This window comes from Micropterus dolomieu, linkage group LG18 (genome assembly GCF_021292245.1).
Source record: "Micropterus dolomieu isolate WLL.071019.BEF.003 ecotype Adirondacks linkage group LG18, ASM2129224v1, whole genome shotgun sequence".
Lineage (NCBI taxonomy): Eukaryota > Metazoa > Chordata > Actinopteri > Centrarchiformes > Centrarchidae > Micropterus > Micropterus dolomieu.
Genome location: NC_060167.1, coordinates 28,884,809 through 28,906,811, shown reverse-complemented (window position 1 = coordinate 28,906,811; position 22,003 = coordinate 28,884,809). Strand labels below are relative to the sequence as shown.

At 42.2% G+C, this 22,003-nt stretch overlaps 1 protein-coding gene and 1 long non-coding RNA gene across 7 annotated transcripts in view; both read left to right on the top strand.

Annotated features, from left to right (window-relative positions):
• Nucleotides 1-10,817, top strand: part of prickle2b (prickle homolog 2b) — an 88,500-nt gene extending 77,683 nt beyond the window's left edge. For all 5 annotated transcript variants that reach the window (XM_046075134.1, XM_046075136.1, XM_046075138.1 and 2 more), the window contains 6 exons: nt 3,013-3,126; nt 4,159-4,296; nt 6,233-6,436; nt 7,012-7,198; nt 8,249-9,142; nt 9,230-10,817. In XM_046075134.1, coding sequence (XP_045931090.1) covers nt 3,013-3,126; nt 4,159-4,296; nt 6,233-6,436; nt 7,012-7,198; nt 8,249-9,142; nt 9,230-10,185 — 2,493 coding nt within the window. In that variant the 3' untranslated portion in view covers nt 10,186-10,817. The remainder of the gene's footprint in view (nt 1-3,012; nt 3,127-4,158; nt 4,297-6,232; nt 6,437-7,011; nt 7,199-8,248; nt 9,143-9,229) is intronic.
• A 2,048-nt stretch (nt 10,818-12,865) lies between these two features.
• LOC123986741 lies at nt 12,866-15,528 on the top strand. 2 transcript variants are annotated; one of them, XR_006828958.1, is made up of 4 exons: nt 12,866-13,014; nt 14,583-14,792; nt 14,947-14,996; nt 15,337-15,528. It is a non-coding gene; the product is annotated as an uncharacterized LOC123986741 (long non-coding RNA). The 2 variants fall into 2 exon arrangements; XR_006828957.1 differs by lacking the exon at nt 14,583-14,792.
• Nucleotides 15,529-22,003: the final 6,475 nt, after the last annotated feature.

Here is a 22,003-nt window from a genome sequence, read left to right as displayed (position 1 = left end):
CACCACACAGCAAGAGCTGCAGTCTCAACGCGCGGCTGCTGCTCAGCATCTACCAGGATCTGACTTTAACTTGCAGCTGATCATGACGTATGCTTTTTCAGACGGCTCACATGTAGGATATTTCAATAGAAAGGGCTCTGAAAGGGACTCACAGCTCTGATGGGGATAAATTAACTTTCAAATAAGAGCCAATCTGAAAGGGACCTGAGGCTAGTCTGACCTGTTCCAAAATGGACCTGAGGACAATTTGACCAATTCCCATCCGAGTTCAAGGACCAGAAATACTGTCAGCTCCTGATCTGAATACAGCCAGCAGCTGTGAATGAGAGAGAAATGATGAAGCTTTAAAAAGGGATTGCGAGACACACTGAGCACTATACACACCGCTGAATGATAATGTTAAATCAGTTGAAAGTCATTAAAACTCATTTTTAGGATGCTAGTAGCATGGCTCAAGAGATGGAAATGTCAGTCAGTCCATCAGTCTGGTCTAGACTAAAAGTGTTGGATGGGTTGACATGAAAGTTTGTACAGGCAGTCACGGTCCCCAGAGGACAAAAGCCCACAAACGTTGGTGGTCCTCTGGCTTTTCCTCTAGCGCCACCATGAGGTTGTTGAATGCAAATTAGCAAAGGTTACCATGCTACCAAACTAAGATTGTGACAATGGGAAACATTACAGTATACATGCTAAACATCAGCACTGCTAATGTTGGCATGTAAATCAAAGCACCCGTGTTCCTAAATACAAACTCACAGAGCTGCTAGCTTGGCTTTGGACTGTTAGTCTTGTTAAAATGACAACTACATTTTAGTGCTTAATTAACCCATCCCTTATGACTCTCAAACGCATTGAATTTGCTCCCACAACTGTGCTGACTACAGAGTTGAGCCATGGGCACTTGCACATTTCAGCAAAGACGTGAGAAGAAAAAGACAAAAGAGAGAAAGACAATGAAAAGCAGCCATTAAATCTGCTCACTCCGCTATGAAAACACCCATCATTCCCACAATGTTTGGCTGTAACTACCAGTGTTTTCTCAACAATATAATATCTATGTCCACTAACCACTGTAAAGTGGCTTGTTGAAAGAATGTCAGGACTGGTGCCTGGTGGTGTCTTTTCCTCTGGCTGTCTAGCCATTAACAGCAATAGAAACCAGCTGTGTGAAGCGATCACTCTTGTCACTCAGATGCGAAGTCCTGCCATTTGCTTTAGCTTTTAAAAACACTCCTTTCAGTACATTCGAAGTTTGTCTTTAGTTTTGTCTGCTTTCGATTACAGTTATTATCACAAGCTGCTCCTCCTGGCTCTCGCTGCAATGGTGTCCATTATGTGCACATAGGTGTGTGTGTGTGTGTGTGTGTGTGTGTGTGTGTGTGTGTATCTGTCTTCAGATCTTATCCTGGGGGCAATGTACCTTTCACCTCCATATTGTAACCTTGTTGTTGTTGTTGGAAGCATGTTTTGTAATTTATCATTAGCTGTGTGTGTGTGTCTAGAAGCATGTAGGCACTCAGTGATTTATCAGTGCATGACCACAGTCTGCCTTTCATGGACTATCCTGAGACCCCCACTACACCTCCTCCCGGCATCCTTAGCCGTGCTGCTGGACACGGGTTCCCTCGTCCCTCGCCAACGCCCATGGAAGCCAACAAAAGCAGAGCAGAAGGAAATAGGTTTCACTTACAACAAGAGGCTCCTGCTGTAAATTAAGACCAGCAACAAAACATCCATGTACAGCTTTAAGGAAATGCTCTTCATATAGAATGTGATTCTACAGCCTCAGGACGATTAATTTGAAAAGAAATGCAGTTTTAATTTTGGTCTCTACGTTCCGATTCAAGTTAATCTGTTTTTGTGTGACATAGTCTGTGTTATTTCCAAGGACAAAGCTAATGACTTCTAGTCAGTAGATCCATTCAGTAGACAGACAGGATATTAAGATTGCCATGACCTAGTCAGCAGGTATCGATCATGTTGTCTCTTTATGGTCTTCATTATGTATTGTGCAGTAGTGTTTTTGTTTCTTTGAAATATTGTCTTGTTTCTTCTTCTACTATCAGTCTTCCTTCATCCATCTAACATGTTCATTCTGTCTTTATTTCTCTCTCCTTCTATTCCTTTTATTCTTTAACCTCTGTCCTCAAATCTCCCTTTAAAACCCTGTGGCTTGCGTGGTTTGCACCCCCCTCCAATCACATTCATATATGACTGCCTGACCTCTATTATACCCCGGCCCCCCTGTTACAGTGTAATAAAAAATACTGCAATAAATAATACAGAGATGACATTTATTGTCTGACGCTGTAATGTAAAGAATGTCCAAGTAATTTGGAATGGCCAGATTAGCATTAATCCTGCTGTCGCACACATTCATATGCTACACTGCTACACGCATACGTGTTAATCACATGATTGTCCGTGTGTGTGAGTGTGTGCACGTTTGGCAGGTCCGTAATACCCTCCCATGTCAATGTACAAAGATGGAGAGGCGAAGTTCTATTAAGTCTCCGCTGGTGGGCCATAAATCAAAGTGATTTTGTATGTGTGTGCTGGTCACTCCCAGTTGTAGATCCTGTTCATTTTGTCTTTGTACCCTTTTTTTTTTAGTGCTGAAATGATTAATGACAACATTTTAAGGATAATTTAATCATTTTGAGTAATGTCTCAAATAAAAATGCTAAACATTTGCATGATCCCATGTCTCCAAATGAGGATTTGTAGCTTTTGTGTCTCATGATATTGTTAACTGTACCCGTTTAGATGTTTTGACTGGCAAAATAAGCAATTGAAAGAGTAGGAGTATGAGAATATGGGAGCTCTTAATGGACATTTTGCGACATTTCATAGACAAAATAATAAATCAGTCATTTGTCAAAAACAGTATTTAAGAGCTTTATTGATAATGGAAGTACTCACTGAGTCACCCAACCGTATTTTGTGCTACTTAACATGTTGCAGGTATGTTGTTGCTCTTGATCACTATCATCCTCTTTGTCTCTTGCTCAGGTTCATCAGTACTACAGCTCTCTGCCCGAGGACAAGGTGCCCTATGTGAACAGCCCAGGAGAGAAATACCGCATCAAACAGCTGCTCCATCAGCTCCCACCCCATGACAACGAGGTGAGAGTCCAAACTGACCCCCTCCCCCACCACATCCATCCTTCCATCCATCCATCCATCCATCCATCCCTCTATATCTTCCTCCCTTCCTCCCCTCCGTCAGGGCAAGAGAGATAAAAGGAGTGAAGACAGACACAGGAGAAATGGGGTCGGTCTTCTTAATGGACGGGAATGAGATAGTGAGGTGTAAGCTGCCTATCTAAGTTTTTTACCACATGAATCACACAATTAATCTCGAGATATTAGTATGATTGGCAGAAACACGTGGTACCTTACCAACAAGACCGGCATCCTTTAGCACCTCTACAGTTGTCTCTACATCTTGTATCACGTCATCATTCAGTGTAACATGTTCATTTTAGCCTATTGATATCTGTCTTTATTATCAATAACGCAAAATGCCTAAATAAAATATTTATCGTTTTCCATGACATTCATAGAAATATGCCAAATATAAGAATTGTTTTTTCTGAGTCGACGTACAACAAACCGCTATTTTTCTATAGCTATTTTGCTAGGATGGGATGCTAGGGATGTAGAAAGATGCCGCCCCCATTCTTAATCTCCCCTGGTAGGCTTTGAGTGGTTGACTGGAACTGTAACCAGGCTACATCTAGGATAAGTTTTACTCATTGGTTTTGTTTTGCGGGATTGTTTCTTCTTTTACTTATAATTCCTGCAGCACAGATGGAGCTCATCTCAGTTTCTTGGAATGGGAAATGATGGCCATAATAAGATGCAAATAGAAAAATGACTTCCTGCATGCTCATCCTCATCTGTGAAGTCAATTGGGAAAAGTCTTGGCTTAAATAACACATTTCCTTTCCTGACAGAAAACACAAAGAGAATGTAATTAAGTAAACAGGAAAGGGTTGTGATAAACGCTGCCTTTCATTATGGCAACAATTCCAAGGTTTGACTAGCTGGATTATGATGTATTGATATAAAATATCACAGACAACCACATTCAACTCTATATCTGCGTAACAGAACAAACTTTACGTGTGTGTGTGTGTGCGTGTGTGTGTCTAGGTACGCTACTGTAACAGCCTGGATGATGAGGAGAAGCGAGAACTGAAGCTCTTCAGCAATCAACGGAAACGGGAGAACCTGGGCCGCGGCAACGTCCGGCCTTTCCCTGTGACGATGACGGGGGCAATCTGTGAACAGGTAGCTGTCAGAAATTCCGATAAACCTAATTTAGGGATCGTTTCCCCGGCAGTCAAGAGAGATGACGAGATCAAAGGTCATCTGAAAGCGGCCATTCATTTCACTTCGAAGTGTCCTTTCTGCGAGCGTAAAGAGTGAATTAAGTGTGACAAGATCAAAGGTGCGTCATGTGGCCAGTGGAATAAAAGCAATGACTCGTGTGACAGACATACTGAAGAGCCTGCTGGCATTTCAGATGTATGACAGGTGCTTTATGACAACATATAAAGGGCAGAGACTTTGTCAATCTCACCTCAAAGTGTTATTTTTAATGCAGCTCTTGAGGTGTGTGTTGTCTTATTTTTCCCTCTGCCATGTCAGGCTCAAACAATCACAGTATTTGTTTATCGTAAAACATAGCCTTGCATAAAAACACAGACAATTAAGCTACAGTTAAGTTAGCTCTCCTGAAATAATTTCATAGTCGTATCCAGTGTCCCATCAAATATTTAATGTATTATTTATATTCTTTCTTGTAGCGACAACAGAGTGCAATGGGTTCTTTTAACAACAAACTAGTGCACTTCAGCATCCGCTTGCCATTTGTTACTGCATGTACAATAGGCTTACTCAAAATGGAGCTACTCTCTGTTGTATTGGTGCCCCAGGTGTATAGCTGCTTTACAGCTTGTGTTTCACATTCGCTCAGCAGACACGCACACACATACATGAGGGAGCAGAATGTTGGGAGAGTGCGTATTGATTGAATTCCCCACCCCCCCTTTGGCCTCCTTGCAGCAGCAGGCTTTGTGCCAGTTAGATAACCTGATTGCAACTCTCCCTCCGTCTCCCATCTTCCCACCCCTCTAAATGTACTTTGCCTATCTGACCTTTCCCCCCGTCTCCTTAGCACTGCCTCTGGTTTATCTTTCCGGCTTCTCCACCTTTTGCACCTCCATGCCGATCTTGCTCTCCTTTTTATCCTCCCATACATCACTCCCATTTTTATTTCTCCCTTTTGCCCGACCAACGTCCTCCAGCAGCCTTTCAACTTTGTCCCTTATCCTACCTGGCAGCGCATGTACACATACTCTCATACTCTCAGTTTAGTCCAGCTTTCATGCAAAATTGTGTCAGACAGAGATGCACATTCACTTAGTCAATTATGGAAAGATCATAAATTTGCACTTTTAAGTGCAAATTTAATGGAATTAAATTAGAATTTTAGAAAACAGTGCATCTTCAGTGGTGATCACAGATTAATCAAAGATCCTGCTTCTCATTTGTGAGTGCTGCTTTTCTTTGACTTATATGGTAGTGAACTGAATGTATTTGGGTTTTGGACTGTTGGTTGATCGAAACAAGCAATTTAAAGACATGACCTTGAGTATTTTTCACTGTGTTCTGAACTTACTACACATTAAGGAATTGATGATGCCATGTATCAAGATGGCGCCCCCTTCATTCATTCTACTGACTGTTCTTCACAGGGCACCATGCATTATAGACTTTTCTTTTGTAATGATTGTATAAGGGAAAATGTCCTGGACACATGCCCTTTGATTAATTGGTTTCTTAATCACTGTCATGATGAAATGGTGACAGCATGTAGTGATAAACTTTATAGAAATTCCACAAGCCTTTTAAAGAATGTTGTTGGGTTTTTTTGGTGGTTTGCCTTTATTGGAAATAGGGAGAGGGTTATACCATGCATGGAAGGTCCACCACTTGGCTACTGGGTGCCCAGTTGTACAGATTTTAGGTTTAACTACAAAGACATAGCACAGGAATAGAGTTGGTACTCTGTATCGACCACTATCCTGAGTTTAGGTATAAGGAATTGGTATTTGGAAAGAGAGTGTGATCAAAATATTGCATAAAGTGACATGTACTGATAGAAGCAGCACGGCTGGCACTATTTTCTCAAAACTCTTCTTCTCCCTCTGCCTGTTTTTAGTGCGGAGGCCAGATAAATGGCGGCGACATTGCTGTATTTGCATCACGGGCAGGTCACGGCGTGTGTTGGCATCCGGCCTGCTTTGTGTGCAGCATGTGCAATGAGCTCCTGGTGGACCTCATCTACTTCTACCAGGATGGGAAGATCTACTGCGGGCGGCACCACGCTGAGAGGCTGAAGCCCCGCTGCACCGCCTGTGATGAGGTAGACACCCATCACATGCACGCACACACATGCCTGCACACGAATGACAATGTGTTAACAGACACACATGTCTGTCACCTACTCGGACATACTGTGCCTGTAATGTGGGACAGTGTCAGTAGCGCAGGTTTTTATGCGCAACAATTTTGCACACGTGCGTGCAAACATACGAAACTGCAGTCATATGATGTTCACAGGCTTCCCAACAGTCACAGTTTAACACATGCGTGGGTTTTCAATCTAATGGGGTTGGCTCTCAACATCCTGACCTCCCAACCATTAGCACTGACTCTCTGCAAATGGGGACAAGGACACTGTTTTAACAGCGGCGTAATTAAAAGTAAATGCACCATCTAGATTTCACCAACTCCTCACACGCATTACACAAGTCAGTGGCAAAGAGGATGATCTAAGGGTACTAAGCTGCAGAGGAGAAAGTGGTGCGTATGGAGAGAGAGAGAGGGAGGGCGAGCCAAGCCTTTGTCCTGTCATTCACCGCGCGGTAATAACCCAACTGAGGTTTACCTCGGAGGACTTGTGATAAACGATGAACTTTCTTGTCTCTTCTTTCTTAGATCATCCTTGCGGATGAGTGCACTGAGGCAGAAGGGCGTCACTGGCACATGAAGCACTTCTGCTGTTTTGAGTGTGAGACTGTGCTGGGGGGCCAGCGCTACATCATGAAGGAGGGACGGCCCTACTGCTGCTCTTGCTTTGAGTCCCTCTACGCTGAGTACTGCGACTCCTGCGGGGAACATATTGGTACGCTGCACCACCATCCGGCATCTGTAATTGTTCATGCATACTGCATTAATCACCAGCAGGTCATGCAAAGAATCCCTTGCAGAAAAAAAATATAATGATGCTAAATACGTGGAGGAAAGTTAAGTTTTTTTCACAGAGGTTTAAAGAGTGACCTAAATTTTTCGTAGCAAGTAACACCGAGGAGGAAAGTAGAAATTTTGTGGCCTGGTTTACAGCAGTTTATCGCTAAATGATGTCATCCATGGTCACACATTTCAGGCAAGGGTAGATAGCCTCAGTTTGCAGAGCACAGAAATATGTACAGTAAAATTAGGTCTCTCTTTCACCCTTCAAACCTTAACATGGGGCAAAGGCAAGAGAAGATTCAGCCTCATGACCTGTTTTTATCACAGACACGTGCATCAAGTGTCTGTTAAATACAAATATAAACATCTCACGATCTGTAGTAGTAGAGGAAGACCAGCTGAGAAAAGTTGGGTATTTTTCAGCAGGAAACCCTCACATTAGCACCTCTTGGCCCCATGCCACCTCCTGTTACAGACTTGCGTGTATGTGTGCATATCCCCCGACAGGATGCCCAGGTGTGATTTTGGCACATACCTCTCAACAAATTTGCTCTGTAATTATTTGTCAGACAGGATACAGAAAAATATTTGGCTAAAAAGCACAACTGATTATAAATTGAAACCAGCAGAAAACATGCTCTAACCAGATGGCAGCCATTAGCAAATAGCTGGTTTTCTTTCCCCCTGCAACAACTGCAAGCATACTCAAAATGCAATGTGTTTATACAATGCTGGGCAAGCTCCATAATGAGTTGTCCCCCAAGCTCAGTTAAGTTACAGCCTCCAGCTCTATTTTCTCACTCGACAAGCAGCTTGTGTTATGCTACTATTTTCACATAAAACGGCATTTTTAATAAAGACATAAAGATTTTTTATTTCTAGCTCTTTAATCAAAACATCGTGCTTTGTATTATAATTGTGTATTTTTCAGCACATTCTGTCATTTTAAATAAGTGGATTCATATTTTTATCTTTCCTGCAGGGATTGACCAAGGCCAGATGACATATGATGGGCAGCACTGGCACGCCACAGAGAGCTGCTTTTGCTGCGCCCGCTGTAAACGCTCTCTGCTGGGTCGGCCTTTCCTGCCCAAGCAGGGCCAAATCTTCTGCTCACGTTCCTGCAGTCTGGGGGAGGAGCCTAATGGCTCTGACTCCTCTGATTCTGCCTTTCAAAGCGCTCGCTCCACCAGAGAGTCCAGGCGCAGCTCCAAGATGGGGAAGAGTGGAGGAGGAGGGGGTGCAGTGCAGACTGATAGATTTTCAGGGGAGGTGGACCCACTGTCTTTACAAATGGATCTTCTGAGTCTCTCCAGCCAGACGCCCAGTTTGACTCGCGAGCCACCTACCTGGCAGGGCCAAGAGCAAGGAGGTGACGGTTATAATTATGAATCCCAATCAGACCTAACTGCCAACCCCACCCCCCTCCAGCTCCTCAGTCAGTGCAATGTCAGGACTGCCTATAACCCCACCTGCTCTGGACAGAATAATCAACAGCAGGACCACAGGATCAAGGACAATGTAGGTTTAAAGAGACCGCCTATTTCTGCCATGAAGGGCCACTCACTCAATGAGACGTGGTTCCATCAGCCAGCAGCTCCAGAGGAGTACTATCCACCCAAACTGAGGACCCAAAAGAGCTTCACTGAGGTATCCCATTGTTCTCAGCACCACAACGGCTTCTCCTCTGACAAACGCTCTATCAGTTTGCATGGGTTTCAGAGGGACAGGGACCGAGATGCAGGGCCTCCAGCAGCAACCCAGGTGGCAAGAAGCAGGAACCCCATTAGTGCACTTAACTTCACTGAGCAACTGACCCCTCTAGAGCAGACCCCAAGAGGATCCATGGAGTCACTGGCCCTGTCCAATGCTACAGGTGGGTGTTGTAGTAGTTGTTGTAGACCTCTTCTTGGCCTTGTCTTGAATAAAAAGCAACACTGAATTTATCTCTATTTCCCCATAGGCAACTCAGCAGATGGAGGAGGAAAGCGTCAGGAGCACCTTTCTCGTTTCTCCATGCCGGACCTGAGCAAAGACTCTGGAATGAACGTCTCAGAGAAAAGTAACATGGACACCCTCAACTCCTCAGTGCAATTTCGTAGCTCTGAATCCATTCACAGCCTCACCGCCAGTCAACCCTACATGGAAATGGATCCTCCCAGGTCCTCCCAGTTCCAGGTGCAGTACTGCAACCCCCCTGGCATGAGTGTGGGCATGGGTATTAAGCATTTACCTCCTGGCTTCACCTTCCAGGAGGAGGATAGGGTGAGTTTGGTGAGCAGCGCCAACGCTGCCCGCCTGCCACCCATTAGTGAGCGCAGGGTGGGTGGAGGAGGAGGAGGTGGTGGAAGGGGAGCAAGTGTCCGGCTAGATGCTCCAGAGGAGACGCCACAGAGGCGGCGGCACCACCACCACCACCGCTCTCGGAGATCCCGTCGGTCTCGTTCAGAAAACGCTCTCCACCTCGTGGCAGAGCGGAGGACGAGACCTCAAGAAAGACCACAGCTGCGTGTCCGTGAGGATTACGACCGTTTCCCACCGCCAAGGAGTGCCAGGGACCACTTTGGAGTGGGAGGAGGAGGAGGAAGATACCAGCCTCAACTCTTCAGGCAGTGCCCCAGAACCACTTCAGACCTGACTCTTCAGAACCCAGAGGCCAGCCGACGCACTGGCTTGAACCAGTACTCCTGGGATGATTATGATGACGATGACTGGTGCTCCACCTGCTCGTCATCCTCTGAATCGGAGGATGAAGGTTACTTTCTGGGTGAGCCGATCCCCAGACCCATCCAGCTGCGCTACCTCAGCAACCAGGAGCTTGTCCATAAGTACAACAACACAGGGATGGGAGGGCCCAACCGCAGTGGGCAGTTACACACCCGCAAACGCAGAAAAAGCAAGAACTGCATTATTTCCTAACTTCTGGGGGTTTGGCACAGTAGATTTCTCTTTTTCCAGCTTGTGTACAATATCATCCTCCATCTGGAACGAAAAAAATAAATATAACAGTCCATTTATTCAGTATTGTTGAGTTTTGAATGTCATGTAATTGAAAGTCAGTGATGAATTACTGTCAGTAACCAGTGAAAAAGCAACAGTGTTTGCATGTTTGTTCATTTTAATGTTTCTGAATATCTCCTGAGTGTTAAGGCTAATGGTTACATGCGCAGTTCTATCAAGTCCAAACGTTTATCAAACGCTGATGTGCAATTTTTTTTTTTAATCATAACTTCAGTTCCATGCAGCAAACAAGCTGTTTGGTACAGTTTAGCTTTTTCATCCAATGTGATTTAGATATAGCATAGACTGTACTATTGTATTCAGTTCATAGTGTGTACATAGATAAATGAATTAATAATTTCACTTAAATTAAGGAAGTCTGTGTAAATATGGTTGTAAATCAGGCCTCACATATTTTTATATTTTGTATGGATAGAATCATTATGTATTAAATATCTATAATGTAGAGATAGAATATGACAAAAACAACTTATGCATGTTTTATTTGACTGACCTGGTCCTGCATTTGGAATAAAGCAGTATTTCAGTGAGTGTTTTGATGACAGCTGGTGTTTCTCTCCAGAGAATGACAACATGTATGCACAAGTGTGCATAACAGTGACTTCTTGCCTACCAGTCACCTTCTCCATCTGTTTAATGCATAAATGAATGACAATGCGGTGTAGAGGTTGATTAGAGAGTCACCCTCCACTGGATTGAGCGCGCACACACACACACACACACACACACACACACACACACACACACACACACACACACACACACACACACACACACACACACAGCCACAGCTGCATTGTCCTGGAAACAGATGCCACTAAAGTTCTGGTTTATTGCATCAGCCTATACAAGTTGGAAACTTTTAACTAATTTAGGTTAAGAAATCTGGTGATGCTTTGAAATTAACATTTAGCTCAAAGCACCTCAATAACAGCGTCACAGCATGGCTGCAACATCTTTCCTACTTGTAAGAAACGAGTCAGATCCTAAATGACATCTACTGTTTAAATACTTACATGTACAGTATAACAGGTTGTATCTGTAAGTGTTAAGCAGTGTCATACTGTAAATTGGATTGCCTCTGGGGTCCATGTGTTCCGGGGATTACTCCCACCAGCCCACATAATCCACACACACGTTTGGAACAAGGTGTGTGAACGCCAGTCCCTTGATTAGAGGCATAGAAGGACTAATGCCGTTGACATTATTGGCACATTAGTGTGTTTACTTCACCTAACCTCAGCTTCCAAGGCGTGTGCTCATGTTTACTGTGGGACACTCGGATAACTCCCAGACGGGGAGGTGAAAGACTTCACATTTAGTCATCCATGATAGGACAAAACCAGCTGTATAAACATGTGAGATACATTATGTCAGACTGCTGATGGCTTGCTCTGTAAATGTGGACTTTCCCCGGCCTGCTTTTAGCAAGTCTTTAAACTACGGCTGCAGACTGTTAGTCACATGAGCTGCAACCATTATCTTTGTAGAGAGACATACAATAAAACACACAAATGTCTGTTTTCAGTAATGTGGATATTATTGTCCTTGACACATGGGCTTCCCTTACATCATCATTAACTTAGCCCATATCAGTTTGCTTCTTTATTAGTCACTTGCCAGGCCTTTACCCAAGCGTGGGGTGTCTCCATGTGTTTAATTAAAAGGGAATGGAGGACGTACAGTGAGGGGCTGCTACAGATTGCAGCCATATGCTTCCCTCCCCGTGCCATATTCAAGGTAGCGAGTGGTGGAGAGATAATCCTCGAGTTGCGTTGATGCTTCCACTTGTGACAGTCAAGCTGTGACTGCCATAGCTTCTAGATTAATTCACGGCGCAGACTTTACAGTCTGGTGACACTGTTGAAATTATTGAAGATGAGGTTTTTATTGTTTTGTGATCATATGGCCATCCATGATACAAAGCTCCGTTTCTTTCCAATTCCAAAATCCAATGGAACATTTTTCTTTCCAACATCCACCATTTGATAAGTGTGACACCCAGTCTCACTCAATGAAATTGTACACACTGTCTCTGTTTGTTTCCCTAGCATGTGGCTTTTGGCAGAGACGCATTTATAATTACTTGCACATCTTATTTTAGGACTAGGTGTATTTTATATTTATCAAGTATAATAATCATGTTCATAATAGTAATCTGGGTTTGTGTTTGTATGTAATGTTTTGAAATGAGCTACAAAAAAATGTATTCTTCTTTTCCACTTTGCCAGCCAAAAGGTATGTTTCCAGCATTCTTCATTTATACTGGCATAATAAAAACGTAGGTAGGCTAAAAAAAAATATAGTGTCTTTTTATAAAACATAAGGGTGCTGTCTAAAATCCAAACATGTGGATTTGAATCACAGGCGTTAATTAACACCTAAAATAAATACTGAGATTTCTAATGGAGTTAAACAGCAGAATCACTGCCTAATTAGAAGAATTAATGCAGCGTCCTGAACAGAATAAAACAACTGTTGCATGGAAACACAGCTCAGTGTTATTCACTGCAGGTTAATTTGAAGTAAGTTCTAGAATTTTTATTTTCAGCTGTTAAAGAAGCTGCGTGTGCAGAGTGATGGCAAAGTATTTTTGATTTGGTTTTGTCTGTTTTTTAACTCCGATGATAATCATCCATTGAATCACATTTACTGCACTCTGGTTTATTATGGCCTGCCAGAGTGAACAGTGTCTAGAGAACAGGCAATCCTTTCATTAACTCTGAGGTATGTGTCTGCACTGCATAAACAACATGCAAATCAGGTGACAAAGTGAAAACACAAAGTAGTGTGTGCCGACCAAAACATCATGATCTATCTATCTATTTACCAGTCTCCCTCTTTAATCTACATAATAGATTGGGTAAGATTGATGTCTGTTTAAGAAGAATGTGTATTAGCCATTTTCACCCAAGTTCACTTAAGACATTGTAACAATAATAATATTTTGGGAGGTTGTGTGGCCAAAATAACATCCACTGTGTATTTAGGGCTAATAGTTAAATAGCTAAATAGTTAAAAATGATTAATATTAGTTAGGAAATTGATTATAAGGCCTGCATTCATTCATAAACTTACTAAGTGGGCTAAATGTGTGTAGTACTTGTGTAATGAAATCCACTTCAGTTGGAAAATGTACCAGTTTAATTAACAGCCACACATATGTTAGTGCACGCATGTGTGTGAGTTAAGGCCCAGATGCACAGCTGTCATGAGTTGAAGCCGTTTGAGTTGTTTTGGGAGACTCTAAAAGCCATAATTACCGGTCCTTAAGAGCAGAACGGCTGCAAATTACAGCTGCGCTCTGAGCGAAACTAAAATAGCCTGATTCAATTATTTACAAATGAAGGATGCCAATGGTGTGTTATCACACACACAGCAAGCTTGCTCTCATGGGCACACAAGTACACACAAAATCCCTCACCACACACACACACTCGCTGGGCTGGTGAATAGGAGACGCGTGACAGGACTGAGTGAAGCCTTAACAGCAGTCTCCCCTCTTTCAGCCTCATCATGTGTGTTCAATCACCAAGGCAAGAAACAAAACAATGTCAACAGATGCACAAACACATCTATCACAGTATTCTACAATCCGATATTTAGATACATGTTTTCAAATCCATTATCAGTCTCAGGATGTGTCTGGGATATTTGCTCTGCATGCTCACTGACAGAATCCCCTCTGCTTAATAATTTAGCCCCACTGTCCTGTCTGAGAGGCTCACTCCTCTCCTGTGGTGGATGTGTTAACATTGTGTGACAGTAACGCTCGCTGTCCATCTGCTACTTCTCTTCTCGATCATCCCTGCTGTCCTAACTTCCTGTGTTCTTACTGCAAACTTGCATACCAGCCCTAAAATGTAATTATCTCCAACAAGTTCCCCACTGTTTACATTCAAGCAGCTCCCAATTGTCTGCAACAAAAAAAGGACAGTGAATGATAGTTAAGTAGTCAAGCACAGTATTAGACTTGTGGACCTTGACTAAATCCGCTAATCTCAAAATGCATTCTCCCCCACTTAAGCATGACCTTTGCCCTTCCACTGGCCTCAACGGTGACCGCTCAACACTTGGCATCCGACTCAGCTTCACTACTCAGACTAATCCGTGTTTCAATAGACTTGACTTCAAGTTTTTGCAGTTTTTTAGAAGCACTTAAATAGTGTAAATAATCATGACACACGCTGCGCCATTACTTAGAGCACATAACAAGTCTCTATGGGGGCCCTCATTAGGCCTGGTTGTTGTCTTTCAGCCACAGTGAGATATTAATAATATTAATTCATTTCCAGTGCTTCCTCAGTCTGACACGTGGCACAGCGAAATGCTGCCAGGTTTGGGTTAAACCGCAGCTCCAACGGTCCGAGGGGCACTTCGCCATAGTGGAGAATGGCATGCACAATGTGCAAAAGTGTTGCGCTGCCAGAGGACTCAGTCTGGTTCATGATATCAGCCCCCTCCACCCCTCCTCTTTGTGACTCATTAACAAGCTCAGGTCCCAGGTGGGGTCCCATCTGTGTGCCACCTGTACAAAATCACCGCTGATGGCACCAGATGATGCAGGACACCAATCACATTTGTTTACCTCATGCACATCGCTTAAGTGACTGACCTATTTCCTGCCTTCTCTTCTCGTTCTCTGTCTCTGTTTTACAGAGATGATGGATGGATCGCTTAGTCCTCCAGCTGTAAATGAGGCAGAGAAGGTCCGTGATGTTGACATTTACAGCAACGCATTTTTCCAAGACCTACAATCTAGCATTGCACTGTGATTTATAGAAAGGCAACAGGGCGTTTTTGTCTTATACCTTTTGCAATAGATTATGTGATTAAGTGTTTGAGGAAAGTTGATATGGATGAAATTTATGAAAACGTTGGTTTGAGCTGGTTTAATTGTTATTCAGAAAAAAGTTTATTCAATCCTTTAGGCTGATTATACCCTCTGCAGTGGCTCTATTTTACAAAACAATGTGCAAAAGTTACAAACTGTTTATTATGTATTATTAACACCCATTTTGATTCATTTTGTGGCTCACATTTTCTCAGCGACAGACATCAAAGGTATTTGCATCTTGTGATGGCCTCACTTGTAGATGTCACTGCAGATGTTATTGGCTGAGCATGCCTTTTCCAAGCATAATTCACCAACCACCAAAACAATACCAAAGAGATTCACAGGAAACCAAAGACAAATCCGATCACAAGTTAACTATCACTGTGTCGGACAACATTGTTGACTGTCTTCTTTTTTATTAAAACAATGACACAAGATGAATCCTCTCTCTCTTTCTCTGGCTGCACTATTAACAGATAAACATTTGTTCTGTTGCATTTCTGACAGAGTAGCTGCTAAAGGTGTGTTTGCCGCCATCAGCATGACATTTTAAACATATTTCTGGAACCTCTATAATGTATCATACCTGTATATGATACAGACACACTCATACCTTAAGAATTATAACTTAGCCACCTCCTGTAATATTTAAGTAATGAGTCTTATCCCCATGCCAGCAACCATATTGCCAGACTAGGTGTCACTTTTTACAGATTGTGGGTGGGTATTTGTCACAGTGCAGCTATTTGAAGAACAAGAAGGGGAGACCACAAATGAGTTGTGGCTAATACGGTTTATTTTAATTGAAAGAGAAAAGAGAGTACCTAAATTAAATGTACCTTATCAATAGAGTATTGTGAACATCAACCAAATGGAACCAAACCCAAACAAACAGTGGAAGCCAGTGTGGAGAGAAAGACACGCTCCTTTCTGACATGAAATCTGAATCATTGCTGGCTTCACCTAAACACTGGCTGTAACAGGCAGTCAGACCCGGTCAGTCGTATTCTACCTGATGACCTGACTCTGCCCTCCGGACTCTGCAAGTAGGGCTGACCATGGATGGGAAGCCTGTCCACAGAGGCTCGCCACAAGATATCTCCCTTTTTAAATGACCCTACTTATGTGTAGCCTGGTGGCTGACCTCTGCATGGTTGCCCTCATCTCAAATTTTGTCAAGTGATTAGCGGTAACAAAACGGCCATTTAGGCTGAATGTCAGGCGACCTCGTGTGTAAACTGTGTATTGTTTATTGTTAATGGTTTTTTATAGGGATCCCCACACAGTAAAATTGCCATGATTCCACTGAAGCCACACAGTGAAATCAAGCACAGCTCTATGAAATGCTATTTACATATACCTTTAAGGAAGGTTTCATTGGCACAGACAAAAATTTAAATCGTCCTCTATGGCCTCTGACTAGTATCAGTGTGACCTGCTAATTCCCCTGACATCTTCTGCTCATCCTCTCCCAGTTAGACAAAGTAGATAATCTTCAGACACAATGGACAACTTAATCAGGTGAGATGTTTGTGCATCCTGTGCACTAGCTGACATTGTGTCGTTTAATAATTATATTGTGTAGGCCTATTCACTGGAGAAATCAGCCCAGTTATTGCATGTCCAAAAATCATCTAAGTAAACCGATGTACAACTAATGAAACAGTGACTCATTTAATCTGTAACACATCCAAGTGTGTTCACTCGTCTCTGATTTGCAGCACTGCTAGTGAGCTCAGTGTTGCCAGGCGGAGAGACAGAAGAATAATGGCCTTCATTTCACCTTTTCTTTGCTATGCATGGGTTCACCGCTGGAGGAGGATTTTACTTTCTGCTGGAGTCTTAGTGAAAACTATAAAAGGCCTAAAATGGCCATTAGGCACTGTGAAAATGCTGCTTTTAAAGTGTGATGCAGAGCAGAGTCTTTGGACGTTGGTGCCTTGTGTTTTTTTTATTAAGTACCAAATTCCAAATAATATAAAGAGAAATGTTTAGAGCGGGTATTGAGTCCCTTTTGTAAATTTCTAAAGAACATTTTCTCAGGTAGAGGTGCTTAAGTAGAAAAAAACACTGGTGAATAAACCTCATAGTATTACATAAAACATTTATTCAAAGTTAATGAATTGCCTCTTGAACTCTGCTGAATCATGTGGCTAAAGCACAATTTCCCCATATAATTGATTGACTCAGATGAAATGCATTTCACAATCTCTCGATATGTTCTGACACAATGCTGATCGCAAGACAGCAAAGTTATTATTCTGTAACCAAAGTGGGCTACAATATAGAAGTTAAAACATGCCAAATATAAAAACATAAATGATAGGACTCACAGTAAATACAACATTTACTTGAACTTAAATATCAGTGTATTTTCCACATTTATATAAAAAAGAAATGAGCTATAACCACATGTGAACCCTAACATTTTAGAATTAATTTGCAGTGGTTGCTAAGAGCTACAGTTATTGTTTTGTGTGTGCAGGCTTGGTAGTACATCTCAGCAGAGGATTAACATCGCCATCTCTTGATGTAACAGAGCCATTACAGCTGGACACTAAAGCCACTGAAACCCAGACAGACAGTTATTAGCCAGTTATTCAGCATGTTAACTATTTTTTTATTTTTTCATTTTGGTACCAACAAAGTGGATACAGGGGCTAGCCAGGTCTGCAAGAGTAAACCGTTCATGATGGTTTCTCCAATTAATCCTCCAGTTAATCCTCCTCCAGTGATAATAAGGCACAGCAGGACATCGGTACAGGATGATCAGCCTAGCCAAGACACTGCCAATCACAGCTTGCATCCCCAATGTACTGGACTGTGGACAGAGTGTGCTTAGCAGCTAATGAAGACCCTGTGGCTGCTAGCAGCTGCTGGCTTGTGATAAGGAGGGGGAAACCTTCAAAGACTTAAATATAAATCATCATAGCCAGTGAGCTACTCAAAGACTGGGGGTGAGGTGGACTCACAGGCCAGGACTTACTGTGGTTTGCAGAAATCACACAAATGAGGACGGCACAAGGATAGTGGAGAAAATGTAGAAAATGCTGACACAGTGTGGTGCATTAGCATAACACATGCTGTATTAGCAAGCAAGACATGGAACACCCGATGTCTTAAAATAAAGGTCTTACAGATTTGCAACAAAGGACAAAATACTTCAGTCAGAGTCAAACTGGGCTATTTAACAGTTAGGAAGTACTACAATATATAGAGAGACTGTCTAAAGCACAACTATAACTCTTACAGAAAGCAAGTAACACATTCTTCCTCTGACAAAAGTTAAATTCATGACCAACAAAAAGTAGCATTGCTCAACTTAACTCACTCAGGGGCTTTTCTGCTACAGCCGTAATTGGTCTGGTATGACCACCAGCTTATGGTGGCTAATGTAAATATCACTCTATAACAGACATTGCTAAAACAGTTTGCTGACTTTATGACTCTTCTCCACACAAACATTAGTAGTAGTTTAGAAAAAAAAAGTCTCACTGTAAGGATATTGTATAAGAGGAAAAGTAAACCAGTTTAAGGTGATTAACACCTCCCTGTGAGCTCAATCTCTAAGAGAGGCAAAGAAAGAGAAAAGACAATGTTGTGGGACAATTTCCATTGATTTCATTCCTAGCAGTGGTCTAAGACCAGACAGCTGGGCCCAAAGGGACCAAAGGGAGCGGTGGATTTATTGCAGGAGAGCTGAAAGAAGGGAACTACTGACCTCTTACTGACAAACACATTGCAGCTGTATTATCAGGTATGTAAAGGTAAGAATTACAGAAATGTCAACAATTTTGAGTACAATTACTTAGCTTTAAACTTAGCTGTATCTCAGCTTGAGGTGCCCAAAGTTAATCTTGCTTCCTGTTACTCCAGGAAGTGAAATGTTGCCTGTTTCACAAAAACATGGTCATACTGAATACTGAGCTAGAAATATGAAAGGAGATAAAACATCTTGTAATGAAAGCCTTTATTTTCTCATTGTTCTGACATAAATGATTTTCTTGCCTTGCATTCTTACATCTCGTGGATAGTATGACTTCTGACCTATGAGTAGACGAAAATCCCCAGAGGTCCTTGATGGGGCTCCAGGGGGTCCCCAGCAAAAAGGGGAATAATTTATTTTCAGTATACATTCAATCCATAAGTAACACCATTAAAAATGTATGACCATTTTGGTCATCGGTTGCATAAACGTTCTGTAATAAAACATATAAAAGAAAAAAATCCTATCAGATGGGGGTCCGTGGTCTAATTTGTGACAGTTTATGGGTCCTTGACAAGAAAAAGTTTGAGAACCACTGCAGTATATTACAGAACGTGCTTTAAACAGGCTTCCTGTTTTTTTAATGCAATATTTTGTCAATCCCGGTGTTCGGGTCTGTTGGACCCGTTTTCATTTTTTATCAAAAGAAAAATTATACGATTATTTATTTTTTCAAACTCAGACTCATTGGCCTTGGCTCATTTTCTGTGAAGAATATATATCAGAACACATTTTCAATGAAAACACACTGGACACCCCCCTACACATTTACATTACACACAGGATGTCCGGGTCCACTGGACCCGAGGCTAATAAAAGTGTGGAAACTGTAGGTCCTGTGTACCTTTACTCTGTCCTCCTTCTGTCAGTGTGTGTGTGTGTGTGTGTGTGTGTGTGTGTGTGTGTGTGTGTGTGTGTGTGTGTGTGTGTGTGTGTGAGTGTGAGTTTTGTGTTTCTGCACCTGCCGTTCCCACACAAGGTCACAACATTGTTGCAAAATTCAAGCACGGCCACCTTCACCATAAACCACATATCTATGTGTGTGTCATGTGTGTGTGCATGTGAGAGAGAGATTGTATGTAAGTGTGAGAGAGTGTGAGTGCAAGAGTTCCCGCACAAGGTTGCAACATTGTTGCAAAATTTAAGCACCAACACCGTCTGCTCTCACATTCCCGCACATTTCACCCTCTGTCTTGTGGGAACCAATTTATTTTCTCTAAATTGGGGGCGGGACACAATATATATAGCTTTACCAGTGTGGTTTCTTATCACAACTGATCAAGATGGCCAAAAGATTCGCTGCTCAGAGGGCCTTGCAATTGATTTTGGAAGAGACAGAAGATTTTGATGATGTACAAGAAGAGGTTTCAGAATGTGAAGATCACATTTCTGACAATTCAGAGTCTGACAGTGACTTTGAAGAAGAGGATGAGATTAAGCATCACCTAGTTCCAAAACGAAGACGAGCCACAGGACCAAAGTCAATAGTTATTAAAAACCTTGCTTCATTTGTAAATTTGTTGAATTTTTCCACTCATACCTTGATTATAATTGATTTTCTTTTTTTATGTCATTTTAGTAAAAAATAAACAAAAAAACAAGTAGCACTTTAATTCTTAAATGTGATCTAACAAAAGGTAAAGAGAAAATATTAACCATATATGCTGTTTATATTGCTTGTAATTGGGATGAAGTAAACATCTGTTGAGTATTTTAACATAAAATTGTTTGATTGTGTTGAATTAAAAACCCCAAAATGCAGCGGGTCCACCAGACCCACGAACACTGGCTGAATAACAAAAATATGAACACGACACAAGGGTTAAGTTAGTAATTGAAATCTGGAGTGTGCTTAAATACATTTAGACATCCTTTATTTATTTTATATTAACTCTTCTTAGGTCTGTTTCGACTTATTTGCTGTTCTAGGTGTTAAAGTTGGTGTTTGCATGTGCGGGATGTTGTTACAGTTTTTCTCAAATGCTAAAACACAAAAGCCAATCCTCTAAACCAAATGACCAGTTGTCTAAACACATTTACTAAATCTAGCCATCATTTTCCAATATCATAAACACATTTCACATGAAGACACAATTCACAAAACACAATCCTCCGTTCACATAAATCTTAACACATTTTTCCTTGCTAAAACACAAGTTGCAAAAGAACTCTGCTCATATTCTCAAATGAAAGCTCATGTGACGCAAAATGCTTGCCACAGTCAGCAATATTTGAACAAAATGAACACACCTGGCGTCATTCATTACACACAACGACTCAAAATTGAAAACACCTGTTGCTAATGCTGTGACCACATGTATAAAAGCAAGTTCAGAGTGCACAGTTTGCTGAAGATTCCAAACAAACACAATGGATGAAGGCAGAGTCAGGGGAAGAGGTAATCGAGTCAGAGGAGGGAGAAGAGCCGGCCAGGGAGGAAGAGGAGCCGGCCAGGGAGGAAGAGGAGGAGGCCAACGATGAAGAGGAGCAGGCCAAGGAAGAAGAGGAGGAGGCCAACAAGGGAGAGGAGAAGGTCCAGGAGGGAGAGCAAGACAACCTCGCACCATCATTACGGACGAGATGCGAGCAACAGTCATTGATCATGTCATTGACCATGGCATGACAATGGCTGAAGCAGGACTAAGAGTCCGTCCAAACCTGAGTAGGCTCACCGTGGCCACCATTATCAGGGCATTCAGACAACACAACAGGTATTGTACTCTATTGCTTTCTTTGTCACAATACAATTTTACAAGCCTGTGAAAGTAGTCTATTAGTTTCAAATCAGTTGTTACTGTATTGTAAAACATGTCAATTGACAACACGTTTCTTTCTTTAGAGTTGAAAGAATGCCACATAGAGGTGGGAGGGTTGCCATATTTACAGCGGCACAAGAAACCCTCATTGTGGATATGGTTCGTGAGAACAACCTCATCAGACTCCGGGAGATCAGAGACAAAGTCATTGCCGATAATGTGAACTTTGAGGGCATTGATGATGTCAGCTTGGCCACAATAGACCGAGTTCTCCGGCGCCAAAAGATGCGGATGAAACAAGTCTATAGGGTTCCCTTTGAGCGAAACTCTGCACGACACAAAGACCTACGTTACGAG